The sequence below is a fragment of the Mus musculus genome, chromosome 7 (assembly GCF_000001635.26).
Source record: "Mus musculus strain C57BL/6J chromosome 7, GRCm38.p6 C57BL/6J".
In the NCBI taxonomy this organism is placed as follows: domain Eukaryota; kingdom Metazoa; phylum Chordata; class Mammalia; order Rodentia; family Muridae; genus Mus; species Mus musculus.
Genome location: NC_000073.6, coordinates 66418498 through 66433340, shown reverse-complemented (window position 1 = coordinate 66433340; position 14843 = coordinate 66418498). Strand labels below are relative to the sequence as shown.

The following is a 14843-nucleotide window of genomic DNA, read 5'->3' as shown; positions in this document are numbered from 1 at the left end:
CCTATATGACATAGACACAGTACATCTATATATCTATATATCTACACCATTGAAAAATTGTGTGTGTGTGTGTGTGTGTGTGTGTGTTGATATTGTAAACATGCAATAGAGTTGCCTCTCTCTCCTTCCAGTGGGCTCCAGGAATCAAGCTAAGGGGTAGACCTTGGCAGCATGTATGCACTTTGACCCACTGAGTCATCTTGCTAGCCCTAGAGCATTGGGTCAGCTCAAGATAGTAAAGATGGAGAAGACATTCTTTTTAAACCAACCTCTTTTGATATAAAAATGATATAATTATTCCATTAGAGGATTTATGTGTGTGTGTGTCCCAGTGATGGGTATGGTTTATACAGCCAGCTCAAGGTGACATCCTGAACAGCAGAGGAAATCTAGAGCAAAAGGCTGACTCCAGGGCCATCTTGCTATGTCTCCATTCCATATTCCTTACCCTAAACTTCCAGTTCAGAAGTGCTAAACTGTCACAGGGTGGCTGCCTCTGCCGCAGCCTCCATCCTCATGTCTGTGTTCCAGCCACTGGCAATGAACGAGTCTCTGTGCTGACTCTACCCCATGGGAGCTCAGGCCAAGGCTTCGGCTGCTTATATTTCTTTCTCTGCAAGAGAAGCTGGTAAGCATGTTTTATCAAAACACATGGCTGCCCTGATAATGTGAGGTTCCTATGGCCAGAAAGAAGAGAAAATTGGAAGGTCAACCAGCTGTCATGCTTACCCACATGCTCTTTCCTGGCTTTGTCACAACTCCTAACCACTGGCAGACAGGAAAGTTCCAGAAGCAGTGTACTGTCAGATGTTGTGTGTGTGAGGTCTCATCAAGGCCAGACCCACAAATATTGTGGTGTATTCTCTTTGGTTTTATATGATTAGTTCTCTGTTTGCTTCTGCCTGGTTGGGGTTGGATTTACCTCAGGTTCGAGTGTGTTTATGTGGAAGATATTTTCTTGGTATCCAAAAGGGCCAGCATGGTTGAGGAGAGAGCAGCTGAAAGAGGCACTGGAGAAGCCCTTCAACCTTTGCCTCACTTGTGATAGTCAACTCCTGTTTGTTCTATGTGGGCTGTTTCTCACTCTTAGGATCCTGGTTACCATGGTTATGTGGAATATGTAATGGACTCCAAAGCCCCACATTGTATAGCTTTGGTCTTTATCCTGCACTTATACCTTTAGTAGGTGGGGCCTAATAGAAGTAAGTTTAGTTATTGGAAGTGTGTCCTAAAAGGAATATTAGGGGCCCAGTCCATTCCTGTTTTCCCCTTTCTTTTGCTTTTCAGTCAGTGGGAGGTAAACTTTGCCACCTACTCCAGCCATGATGTTCTGCCTCACCGTGGGCCCAAGAATATAGGCCCGAGGGACCATGGAAATATGAACTGAAATCCAACTTTTCTCATCAGTTGATTGTCCCAAGTATCTCGTTTCAGCATCAGAAAGCTAACACTTGTGTTAATTAGTTTTTAATGACAACTTGACGCAACCTAGAATCATCTTAGAAGAGGGAGCTTTAATTGAGAAACCTCCCAGATTAGATTGGCCTAGGATCATGTCTGCGAAAGTTTGTCTTCATTAAGGATTAATAGGGGAGGGTTCGGTCCACCTCGGGCAGCACCGTCCCTAGGCAGCTGTGTCTACACCATTGAAAGGATCATTGGAGAGCATTCCTCCATGGTCCTTGCCTCCAGGTTCCTTCCTTGAGTTCCTGCCTTTCCTCGCTCACCTAAGTTACTTTTGATTAAAGTGTTTTATCGCAGCGGAAGCAAACTAGGAGAACATAAGGAAACAGATTTATTTTCATACTCCCACAAAGTTGTAACACAAAGGAGACTTGATGAATCATAATTTATAAAACTTGAAGAGTAAGAAGTTGCCTGTTCAAATCAATTTGGCCAGCATTGGACAATTCCCACACAATACAGACTCTGCTTATGTGAATGCAAGGAAGCACTCACAGAAAATCAACTTTGCCTTAGTTCTGAGCCACCTGTCACCCCCTTGATAGCCAAGAAAACTGAGGTTAGGCTACTTGTCCTGAGTCACCAGAGGCCACCTAAGAATTGCACAGCCTGCCCTTTATCAAAGACCCTCCCTTATCAGAAAAGCTTGGCTTCTGGGAAGCCTTTCAGAGTGCACACCCATGTCCCTGGATTGGGTCAGACTTCAACTTGCTGAAAGAGGTGAGTGATTTGGATAAGGAGACAGGACGGTAAGCTCTGGGATGCTAGAGATTCCCCCCCCCCCCCCGACAGCCCAGTCACCCCTCACAGAGGCTCAGACACCAGACTTGGAAAATCAAGTGTGGATTCTGTCCTACCCATTATGAATTAATTACATTTATCACAGATTTCAGCATCTCCCACAAACATGTATGGTTTGAAACGGAATTAGGTTTTGAAGTGAGAGAAGTTATCTAACCTCTCTTTTATCTCAGCTTCCCCTTCATATGTATTTGTGTGGAGGCCTGAAGTTGACATCAGATGCCTTCCTCAAGACTCATCATTTCAGCTAGACTGGCCAGCCGGCGAGCTCCAGGGATCTGCTGGTTTGCACCAATCTATCTAACGCTGGAATTCCAAGCAAATGCCGCCATGAAGAGGATTTTTTCACGCTGGTGCAGAGGAGCAACTCAGGTCCTCATGCTTGTGCCATAGGCACCTTGGTGACTCCATCTTCCCTCCAGTCTCCAGTGCTTTCTAAGAAATTGGGGTTTTTTGTTTGTTTGTTTATTTATTTATATGTGTGTGAGTACTTTGTGTGTGTGTGTGTGTGTGTGTGTGTGTGTGTGTGTGTGTATCACACACCATCTATTTCTATCGCTATTTCTATCTCTATCTCTATCTCTATGTATCTCCCACACCATATATGTGTAATGCCTACAGAAACCAGATGAGGGTGTCAGATCCCCTGAAACTGGAGTTACAGCAGCTGTGAGCTGTCATGTGGTTGCTGAAAACAAAACCATCTCTCCACACAGACCCCAAGATGCCTAATTTTTGTTTTTATGTTTATTACACAAACTAGCCTTCAATGTAGTCCCAGATCACACGATGCACCCTCCAAGAAGCCAAGCTTCAGACAGTGCCAGCCCCACCAATCTGAATACAAAAACAATAAAATGAGCAGAAAACTGAAGTCTGGGAGCACTACATAAGCTGGGAAGAAGTAAGGGAGAAATGTCTGCTGGTAGGAGATCCTGGAGAATTGAGACCAGGCTTGTATACAGCACTCCATAGTTGATCCAGTGTTATCTTGCTTGAGCCTCCCCAAGCACTAGGGAGTGGAATGGGGGTTACAGGAAAGGAAATGAAAGTTCAGAGTTCCAGGTTCCAACCCAGGAGCACACAGCTGGGTCTGAGGCAGGGATGTGGAACTGGAAGGGAGCTGAGCCAACCACAATGCTCTGGAAGTCCCCAGACACCTGGTGACCCACTGTGCTAAGTAATGAGTCCCACCTCCTTTGATCCCAAGGGCCATGTCCTTGTGGCCAAAGCCATGCAAGGCCATAAGTGTTGGTTTCTGGCAGACACAGCCAGAAGGGAGAAACCCACTATTTTGCTAACTCATAAAATACTTAGCACCTTAATGACCTCAGTTGACCCCGGGGCCACCTTGGGACACAGGTACATCCTTGGGTGAATAAATGTGACAGAAAAAAATATTAAGAGAAGCCTCTCCTCACATCCTGCCCCCCCCCCGCAGTTTGCCTTTGGTTCCTCCAAGACAGTGAGGTCTAGGACAAGTATCCACCTGCCTCTGTTTACTCACCTGTAAAATGGGAACTTGAACATCGAAGCTTCTCCCTGCCTGCTGAATGACAAGCTGAGGGGTGTGGAGGAAGAGACTTCCAGTCAGGACAAGCCCAGAACCAAGCCCATCCCCCCCCCCTGACCTGCTCTTTGGGAACTGCCTACTACAGGGAAGGTCTATGGTTGAGTATTCTGCTCTGACCTCCCGGTCACATGGGAATCAGTAAGAGGGGGAAGGTGAGCCAGTCTGTCTGCCTGTGGTCATTGCCAATGGCTCCAAGGCTCTGCAGATGCCACAGTCAGGAGGGAGTCTTGGGGTTGGAGTTGAGGCAACCTGCATTGTCCAGTCTGTGCCTGGCAGAGTGGCAGCTGCCCATCTTAAAAGATTCTTATGAACAAGGAACTGAGTTTTAATTCCCAAATCCATTTGCCTCCCCTACCAGTCTAACAATTATTTAATAAGTTCAATGTCCTCTGTACATTTTTGGAGTTTGTATTTTCTTAAAGACCCTTCAAAGTGATAACCAAAGTGATAACCAGGGTAGCCTTGAAGGACAGGAGTTCTGAGACAGCCTTTGGTCTCTGTCCCCTGCACAGAGAAGGGTCTTTCAGCATTTCAAAAGCACCCAGATGGCAGGACTCAGCATCCAGGGGACCTAGTATGAGACACCCCAGATGTTTACTATAGACCAAGGTGGGAGTTGTGGGACCAGCTACATGTCCAGGGAGCCCAGAAAGAGCAGGAAAGATGGAGGAAGAATGTTGGTGACCCTAGTGTCAAAGGAAGATTCTCAGAAGCCTGTCAGTCCTTGCTCATTTGGGGGCCCACAGCCCCCCATCCCCACTCTCACCTGCATGCTCAATCCTTAATAGCAGGAGATTGTCTGAGAGGGCACAGCTCAAATAGGGCCTTCTGAAGGTTTACTGCTTATTCCACTATCCAGAAGGATTCCTAGTGACAAGACAGTGAGGAAGGACATGGGGAACAGAAATGGAGGCTGAGTCCTTAGAACAGGCAGAGGGAGGTACCTTACACAGAAGCACATGGCCAAATCTCTCTAAGGACTAAACCCCCTCCTCTGTGGGGAGTTCAAGCCTCACCCCCTGATGCAGCCACCCTACACGTGGGTGAGACACTTCTCCGGGTTTCGGATGAAGCTTAAGTCTTAAGTCCTGGGCTGAAAGAAGCGTTTCCTAAACGAGTTGGACATGCCTTTCCCACAGCCCCTCTTGGCAGTTCTGAGCAACATAAACATTAAGAGCTTTTAGTCTGAAAGCAACTAGCTGCAAAGATCTCATGTTTTGTTTTGGGGATTTTTTTTCCATTTTTTTAAAACGGAAGTTTAATTTGTGCGTTTGAAAAATTAAAATAATTGCCTCCCTAGGGTTGTGCGTACTTATATGAAGGTCACAGGACCATCAGCCGCAAAACTCCATAAGGCTGCGCATAAGAGCTGTCGCTTAGCCTGCTGTCGTGGGTGTGACGGAAGTTTCCTGCCAGCCAGGCTCAGAGTAGACCTCCTCCGCTGGCGGCCCTAGCTTGGGAAGGATGGAGCGCAGGCTTCTGGCAGTTGGACCCCAAATTGAGGCAGCCACGGGTGGTGACCACAAGACGTCTAGATCCTGGGAGGCACAACGCAGGGTCCCGGAGAGAGCGCTCACTCCCGCCGAAGTTTTGGAGAGCCGCTGCGGTGGTCCGGGGACCGCAGGTGCCTCTGACAAAATCTCGAGATTGCCCAGAGAGAGGCCTGTTACTGCGATCGCTACGAGCCGGCTCCCTGCCCTGACGGATGTCCGACCCTTGGGAATTCCCGGCCTTGGTGCCCCCGGCCCCCAAGTTCGCAGAAGGGCAGCCTACTAGGCTGCGGAAGCCCGCGGTGTGGCCGCCCAGCGATGCGCAGACAGAGCTCTCTGGCCGCAGCCTAGGTCGGTCTGGGACCGTCCCGCTCCCGGAGGGGCAGGGACAACAGGAGGGGTAGCAGCGGCGGCCGGGTCCCCTCCTCCTCTCCCGCGCCCGCCCTCCCTTCCTCCGTCCTGCAGCCAATTAGGCGGCCCCCTTGGGCGGGAGGCGTGGGGCGCTGCATAAAGGCGCGGAGCTGTCACCCAGAGCAGGCTGCGCACCGCCCAGGCCAAGCTGGTGCGTCGGGGACACGGACCGGAGAGTGCGAACCAGTTATGGCTACCACCAACGGGGCTGTGGAAAACGGACAGCCGGATGGGAAACCGCCTGCCTTGCCGCGCCCCATCCGCAACTTGGAGGTCAAGTTCACCAAGGTGAGGAGGGTGCGCTGTCGACTCGACGGCCTGGGACTCCTGCGCCGAGCAGCCTGGTAGGGAGAGTGGGGACCAAGATACAACCGTGCTGGGAGTCCGCAGGGAGCTGCCCACACCTGAGCGTCTCTGGTGGGGGCCGGCTCCTTGGAAACTGCACTTTTTTGAGGGGCACCCCAGAATGGAAACCTGCACCTCTGGCTGAACGATCTAAGCCTCAAAGCCAGAAGAGGAGCAGGAGCGATGCAGTGAGTGCAGCGCCCACGGTGCGGGAGTTGCAGCCTGCAGAGCCGCCCCCACCCCCACCCCCAGTGTCCGGGCCACCGCCCACTTTGAGTGCTGGTGCTTTTGGTGAATGGGCATAGGGCGACTTCTTGGTAGAGGGCTTTCTGGGCTGAAGGACCTGGGTTAGGGGGCGGGGGAGGGGGGCTAGAGATACCTGAGCACTCCAGGATGAGTTTGAGGCACACCAGGAACTGCAACTTGGAAGTAAGTCTTCCTGGGCAATGAGAGAAGGGTCTAGTACCCCGTCCGTCCTTCCGTCCGTCCTGTCCATTGTGTTCAGTCTGATCCCAGCTTACCAGGAGAGCAGGGGAGGAAAGATGGACGTCATTGAGGAGTACTCCTCAAGGCCTCTCGATCTGGGCCCAGGGAAGGAGCTGCGGGTTGAACAAGACCATAGGCAGGCCTGGTGGTGTTTGCCCTTTCCTGGGAGGCTGGAACTAGCATAGTGGTGAGCTCACCTGCCCAGAGCTTCAGGGACAATGATGTCTGGGAGCAGAGAAGGCTCAGAGAGGAAGAACAAGTCTAAATTCAGAGATGCGCTGCTCTGACTGCTAGGTGTACTGGCGGGCGTCTGAGGGACCACAGCGCTCCATCGGCTTCAGGTCTGGAAACCTCAACCCCTCTTATTTTCCTGTCTTGTCCACCGAGCTCAACTCCAGCTGACACGATGCTAAGAAGCCGCCTTCATGGGTTTTTATTTTCAAAAGTAGCAATTATCCCTCTTGAATAATTTTAATCAAAAGGTGAAAGTGGCAGGTCGCTATGTGTGGGCTTCAGATTCTGATATGTTGGTACTTAGTCCCCCTGAAGTCGGCCGTGCCGACATATAAATTGCATGACATTTACATGAACTGTTTTCCCAAGGAAGGCTCTGTAATCAAGAGAGGCACAGTCCTGGGAAGACTGAAAGTTTTTTAAAATGTAGTTTCCTCGATCGTGTCAGCTTCGGAGGGAGAATTTCAACATCGGGGCTGGGAAAGGAGCAAATAATGGCTTCATTTTTCAGACCTCATTTCGATGATCCTCTCTTGCTCTGGCGGTGGCTGTTCTGTTTTGTTTTTTACAGTTCTGTAAAAAACACCACAGCAGCCAGAAAGTGAGCAGGATCGCCTCTTCGCTTAGGATTTTACGGAATCCTCCCACAATTGTCTGGCTACAAAGCAGGAAAAGTTTGCCTCTTTTTAGGCGATTTCCTGGAACACTTTAAAGATGCAGCCTTTATGGTGAGGATCCTGGGAGATTGTCAGAGGAGTAGTTGGTTCTGACAGAGCCCCCTCCCCTTTGAGGGTTGAAGGTCTGGGGGTGTCTGGCGGAGACTGTGGAACACGGTAAGATGCAGGGGACTGAGAGCTGCGACCCTCGGCCCCAGGGATGTTCCAGGAGATACTAGCTCCAGCTGCCTGGTGCCTAGCTACACCTTTCATCCCCTTACTAGTTCCAACCTGCTCCCTCTGGGCTTCCTGTGCACCTCTGCAGAGACCCCTCAGAACAATGAAAAAGGCCAAGGTGAGTCTTGTACCATCAGGGTGTCCTGGGCTAAGGATGGAAGCCAAAGATGTGGAAGAGCAGAATCGAGACTGGGGACAAGTAGTGGGCTGTGAGGCCTGTGAGCCAGCAGAGGTGTGCAGTTTCCCTGACTCACTGTGCTCCTGCAGCACGGAGGACTGGATGGAGCCCAGGCAATGGCAGGGCGGTTTACCAGCTTCCAGAAGGATGACTTTATCAAAGCTCCTTCATTTGTTCTCAAACCTTTACAGTGGGTGCAAGGCCATGAGGAGAGGGAGGGTCCTCTGGGGTTCCCCATACTGATCCTAGAGGTGGCAGCCTCTTCCATGTTAGGGACTTCTCTATCAAGTCTCTCCCAGTCGGAGAGGTTCTCTTTCAGGGTTTCCAATACACCAAAATACAAAATGTTGCCATCCCTCTTATGAGAAATAAAATTCCCCCAAATCTCCTGAAAACCTAGACACTTTGAGTTTAGCTGAGTCTGGTGGAAGTTACTGGAAAGAGTGCCAGCAGGGTTCTCTAGTGTGACCATCACCTTCACCTCCATCCAGAACACCTCCCAGGGCCTTCAGTAATAAAATATGAATTCTGTCTGCATCTCATGGTATCTTTAACCTTACACCTCAATCATGTCCCATTCCTGCTGGTTCACAAGTCGATGAAGATGGTTTCGTTCTAGACCTGTCAGCTAGTATATTGTGATTTGCAACAATTCAGCTGGCATCCTTGGTGGGCATGCCTGTGACTGTTTCGTCGGTTTTGTTTATAAGTTGCTTTAGTGGAAAGAAAACTGGCAGCAGCGGGAACCACTTACAAGATCCTACTTACTGGTCAAATAACAAAAACAGCTTTGCTCAGTGAGAAACAAACGCTGTGAGGGAGAAATACACCCAGCCAGTCTGCAGTTTTCACTTGAGGCTTGCAAGGTCAATGTCATGGACAACTGAGTAATACACACACACACACACACACACACACAAACACAGGCACACACATATATACATGGACACACATATACATGGACACACACATACACACATATATACACATACATACACACATATATACATATACACACATATACATATACACATACACACATACATATACACGGATGCACACATATATATTACACATATATATATATAGTTTTTCAAGAGTGTGCCTAGAGATGACGTGTATGTAGCAGACATCTGATCACTGCAATCTGCCTCCATCCCCTGCTATTTAGACTCTGTTTTACCACCTTCTCATTTTCCCTCCCCCTTGGAATTGATACCAGGAAGGGCCTAGAATCAGCAATTTTCACTGACAGTCTCTATTATCTAACCGACGAAATTTCATCTTCCTTCAAATGGGCCTGCTCCTGGCTTCACTCTCCCCTGCGCACTGACTTAACTCCTTCTCTGCTTATTAATTTCTTGCTGGTGCCGAGTAATTACTTGCCGCATGGCAAAAGTGAACTCTTGGATTTGGTTTCAGCTGGAAGAATAAACCTGTAATTGTAGCCAGGCCTCTTCCCTGCATGCTTCCCTGGGGGCCTGGCCTCCCAGGGAAGGTTCAGGCTGAGCTTCCAGAAGTTGGATGGGTATGTCCTACTGCATCTTCCCCCTTAGCTCCAAGCTCCTAGTGAGGGTCTGGGGCAGGCACTGCTCACCACCCTAGCCAAAGCCTGGCCTGTGTTTGAGGTTCACTCCAGAGGAGGCCTGGGGTGGTTTCTTTCTGATAAGCTTCAAAGCATACACAAGAGAGCCTGAAGCAATGGTAACCAGCCACACATTTTTCTGTCTCTCTCTGTCTCTGTCTCTGTCTCTCTCTCTGTCTGTCTGTCTGTCTCTCTGTCTCTCTCTGTGTGTCTCTCTGTCTCTCTCTCTGTCTCTCTCTGTCTCTCTCTCTCACACACACACACATCTACTCTCATCAGGGAATCCTTGTGTTTTAAACAAATCAACTTCAGTCACTGAAACTAGCTCTACAGTGATACAATTATTATTATCATTTTACTAACTTGCATAAAGTTATGTGATATGTTTTGGACTGTCCTGGTGGCTGTCCTGGTGGCTGTCCTGGTGGCTGCTCTGGTAGCTGTCCTAGTGGCTGCTCTGGTAGCTACCCTGGTGGTTGTCCTGGTGTCTGACAGTTCTTCTCTGCCATCAGAGCATGCTGTGTGTTAGCTCTCTTCTGTTTCTGGTTCCATCCAAATACCACTTCTTTGGGGTTTTGTTTTTTAAATTTCATGTGCATTGATGTTTTGCCTGTCTGTATGTATATGTGTGAGGGTGTAGGATTCCCTAGAACTGCAGTTACAGACAGTCGTGAGCTGTGATGTGGGTGCTGGGAATTGAACCCAGGTCCCCTGGAAGAGCAGCCAGCGCTCATTACAGCTGAGTCACCTCTCCAGGCCCGCAAAACCACACATTTTAACGCCATCTTTTAAAGTTGATTAGAGATTAGAACACAGTCTGAACGAGTAGAATCCATCTCGGTACACTGATTTGATAAATTCCTTTTAAATATTCTATTTTCAGCTGTGTTTTGGGTAATTGAGGCTTCTATAAAATAATCTCTTTGCGATTTACCTATTTCTGGATATAAATTATAGTTTACTATATCACTTAAAGTAATCTAAAATGTTTTTAACCCAGAGACTTAGCTTGGTGTTCCAGTGCTGGCTTTGTAAAAGGCCCGGGGAAGTAGACATTGTGAGGGGTGCAGAGATAATGCCACCATGTGGCTTGAGGAAGCCTAAGGATTTATGGGAAGATCTCAAATAAACCTAGGACCTGGGGTCTTACTTGAAAGGAGGAAGTGTGCATAGCTTACAGCCTTTTGGGACCTGGCAGACTGTATGCCGATTTATACACAAACCTGCCCAACCTTTCCCTAAAGCCTACAAATACACAAGCTTGAACTGCACAGTCTTTCTTACCATTTAATGCAGCTACTACTTGGCAAATCCATGCTATTGCTACAAACGAAGATATGACTTTAAAAAAAAATAACTCTAAAGAACTTTACATTGATTCTGCTCCCAGTTGGTTGCTTTATATAATTCTGTGTTCTGTTCCCCACTCCAGGTCTCATCTATAACACATCCCGGGGAGGGGGTCGGGGAAGAAGTCAGGCGAGACGTTACCTAAGACCCTTAGCATGTTGGAATTGTATGATTTTGATTTAAGCCTAATTTGTTACACGTCCTTCCCCGGTTAGATATTTATCAACAACGACTGGCACGAATCCAAGAGTGGAAGAAAGTTTGCCACATATAACCCTTCAACACTAGAGAAAATATGTGAGGTGGAAGAAGGAGATAAGGTGAGTCCTCTCCCCTCCCCCTTTTCTAGGTAATTCAATTAGAGAGTAATGGAGCACGGGGAAGCTGTATGGCTTGGCTGTGAGACACGTGGGCCCACCTCCAGGTAGGGCCAGGGCAACCACAGCAGCCGGTCGGTATGTGCAGCGCAGTCACAGCCTAGCATGGGATCAGTTACAGATGGTCCTCTACAAAGAGTCGAGTCTTTGATGGATGTTTCTCCATCTCTGAGGATGACCTCAGCTGTCTTCATCACACAGCTAAAGGGAAGGTTTTTATCAATTATTTCAACCTGTAAGCATTAAAGAATCTTTCCAGAAGGCATTTCCTGCTGGTGTGCTTCACCAAAAGTAGCGTTCTGGCAGGAGACACTTAAAAGGGGGTGGGGGCTGAAGGGTGGGGAGGACGCTCCCAAATGATCCCGGGAGTAGTGATAATGTCACGTGACTGCTCAGTTTCTGGGCTAGTGGAAACTCACATGGTCCGGTGAGGCTGTAGTCTGCATAGACCTTTTGCCTAGTGTAAGATCTCCTTTATCACATGGGCATGAAGGAACTTCTACATGCACCCTTTGTGCATGTCAAAGCCATCAAAGGTATCTTAAATAGAAGCCCCCCCCCCCACGATAGCAGCCTCCTACAGAGGGAAGGAAAATGTGGCTCTCTGCTTAACCACTGAAGTGCTGGGTGGACTGTCTGCCTGCTTCCCTCTTTCCTTTCTCCTTTCTTCCCTCCCTCCCTTCATCTCTTCATCCCTTCCTCCCTCTCTTCCTCTTTTCCTTCTTACTTTCATTCCTCCCTTCATTCCTCCATTCCTTCATTTCTTCCTCCCTTCTTCTCTCTCCTTTTCCTTCCTTCTCCTCTTCCTCTCTTCCTTCCTCCTCCCTCCCTCTTTTCTCCCTCCCTTCATCTCTTCATCCCTTCCTCCCTCTCTTCCTTCCTCCCTCTTTCTCCCTTCCTCCTTTCCTCTCTTCCTTCCCTTCTTTCTCCTTTCCTCCTGTCCTCTCTTCACCCCTCCCTTCCTCCCTCTCTTTTTCTTCTCTTCCTTCCTTCCTTCCTTCCTTCCTTCCTTCCTTCCTTCCTCCCTCCCTCCCTCCTTCCCTTGCTCCCTCCCTCCCTTCCTTTCTTCCTTCCTTTCTCCCTTCATTTCTTCCTCCTTCCTCTCTCTCCTTTTCCTTCCTGCTCCTCTTCCTCTCTTCCTTCCTCTTTCCTCCCTTCTGTTCCCATCCCCTCCCCTCACCCTTTCTCTTCCCTTCCTCCATTCCTCCCCTCCCCCAACTCCAATTCTGAGATGGCATCTTGCTTTATTTCCCAGACTAGTGGAAAACTCCTCGGCTCTGGGATCTTCCTAGGACTACAGATATGGGACATATTTGTTTTTTCTTTGGTGTTACAGGTCAACCCTGGGGCCTTTTGCATGTGGGGTAAACACTCAGCTCCTTGTTGCTTGAGATGGTTCTCGATATTTAACCCAGGCTGGCCTTGAACACTTGATCTTCCTGCCTCCACCTCCCACGTCAAGTGCTGAGGTTACAGGTGTATACCGTCACCACTGCTGGACAGATGTTTGTTGTTTTTCATTTGAAACAGTATTTCTCTGGGTAGCCCTGGCTGTCCTAGAACTCGCTTTGTAGACCAGGCTGACCTTGAACTCACAGAGATCTGCCTGCTTCTGCCTCCTGAGCCCTGGGACTAAAAGTGTGCATCACCACTACCCTGCCAGATTTCTGCCAGATAAAATGTGCATTGGTGAGGCCAAGCGGGTAGAATAGAGGTGAAGAAGACTGGAGTTTCCTTCCACAAGTGCCATTTTTTTCTATGTGCACAGGACACAGTGGCTCAGACTGCATAGACTGCACAGACCGCATAGATCCTGCTCCCTGTGGTTCCTTAGACTGAAAAGCAACGAAATGAGGGGGAACTGGGGAAGAGCTGGGCGGGCCTGGCAAAGGGGGCAGGCGGCCCATAAATCCCAGGAGGAAGCAGAAATTCTCTGGCAAGTGCTGGCTCTTCCCATCACCTGAAGGAGTGCTTGGCTCTGTGCACCCAGAGACAGAGGCTGCCCTGGCCTCCACTCAGGAGCCAGAACAAGAACCACGCTGTCCAGCATTGGAGATGGTCTTGGCAGAGGCCTCTCCTTGACTGGAGTGCAGCATCAGTTACCTGCCACATCACCCCAGGGAGACACTGCACCAAGCCTGTCTGTCTGTCTATCAGCAACCAGCTCCTTAGAGCCCATTCCCCTGAAAGGAGGAGAGGTGATTCTCCTGCATAGCTTACACTCTGTCCTTTTAAAAGATAAAGGGCAGAGGCAAGGCTCAGTTGCAGGAGGCTTGTCCAGCACATGCTAGGCTCCAGTTCAAGTCTGAGCTTTAAAAATATACCACAAAGCCCTGTGGCTGTTACCCTTCCTTAAGTGCAACACTTAGTGTAGGTAGGGACATGCTGGTCTCTGTGTGCTGACACATGGAGAATCTTTCTTAAAGTTTTAAGTTTTATTTTACTTATTAGCATGTATACAGCATGTCCGTGACTGGCGACACTCTCTGTGTTCACCAGGAGGTCATAGGGCAACTTTTGGGAATCGTCCCTCTCTTTCCATTATGGATTCTGGGGACTGAATTTGGATCACCTAGCGTTCACAGCAAGCACTTCGCTGGCTGAGCCATCATCTCTCTGGCCTGGGAAATCTTTTAGACTTGAATCATCAAGAAAAACATTTGAGGTGAACGACTGTATAAAACATCAATACTTAGCCTATACAGAAAAGCTAAAACCAACTTACCATATAAAGAAAAAAAAATCACTTGAAAGCCCCCAAGTCATCCAGGGAATTTAAAAAAACGTGTTGCTTTGAAGCTCTGGGCTGCCCCCTCTTTTCTGGGCTCCACAGCAAGATGCTGTTGTGTTGTGTGCCCTCAGACTGCGGTTGCACGAAAAGTGACACATTCTCTCTGTTTTGCCTTGCAGCCCGATGTGGACAAGGCTGTGGAGGCCGCTCAAGCTGCCTTCCAGCGGGGATCCCCGTGGCGCCGGCTGGATGCACTGAGCAGAGGCCAGTTGCTGCATCAGCTGGCTGACCTTGTAGAAAGGGACCGAGCGATCCTGGCTGTAAGTACAGGCACTGGGCAAGTGTATGGGGAAAACTGTCCTCGCTGCCCTTGTCACTGAGGGATCTGTCCCCATGGGATGCAGCTGGAAACACTTGAGGTGTTTGTTTTGTGGGGCTATGGGTCTGTTTGGTCTTTGGGTGTGGGTAGCAGGTGTCCCTGCCTCAAGACTTCCTCCTTATCATATTGAAGTCAGGCGTCCTCCACTGCAGATCAGCCTCTTGGTCTAGCTGTGTAAAGGAAAGGATTTGCCTCTGTGGTTTTCAAACTAGAGACATTCACAACCAGTCACCAGAGGCTGGGCTCACCTGACCTTACCTGGACATTTATGTAGTAGCTGTTTTCTGCTTCACGTTAACTTCCTTGCAAACATAATTCTAACCTTATCAGAGTTCTGTTAGTCTCCCCTTACCTGGGGTTTCAGTCATTTAGAATCACCTCAGCTCAAAAATACTACATGGAAAATCCTAGAAATAAACAATTGGCCTTGCATCACAGTGAACTGTTATAATTTATAATTTATTAGCTACTTCTTCTCATCTCTCATGGTGATTTGCAAGCTAAGCCTTTCTGTGGAAATTCAGTATAGGGAAAAAAATGCAATGT

At 48.8% G+C, this 14843-nt stretch overlaps 1 protein-coding gene and 1 long non-coding RNA gene across 2 annotated transcripts in view; one reads left to right on the top strand and one right to left on the bottom strand.

Moving 5' to 3' along the window:
• Window positions 1-2846: 2846 nt before the first annotated feature.
• On the bottom strand, window positions 2847-4694 carry Gm33515. The gene is made up of 3 exons (XR_391552.2): window positions 4605-4694; window positions 3773-3826; window positions 2847-3277 (listed from the first exon to the last, which is right to left on the bottom strand). It is a non-coding gene; the product is annotated as a predicted gene, 33515 (long non-coding RNA).
• A 1169-nt stretch (window positions 4695-5863) lies between these two features.
• Window positions 5864-14843, top strand: part of Aldh1a3 (aldehyde dehydrogenase family 1, subfamily A3) — a 36586-nt gene continuing 27606 nt past the window's right edge. Inside the window, exons 1-3 of the mRNA NM_053080.3 lie at window positions 5864-6027; window positions 11026-11130; window positions 14098-14238. Of these exons, the coding sequence (NP_444310.3) occupies window positions 5929-6027; window positions 11026-11130; window positions 14098-14238 (345 nt within the window). The 5' untranslated portion in view covers window positions 5864-5928. The remainder of the gene's footprint in view (window positions 6028-11025; window positions 11131-14097; window positions 14239-14843) is intronic.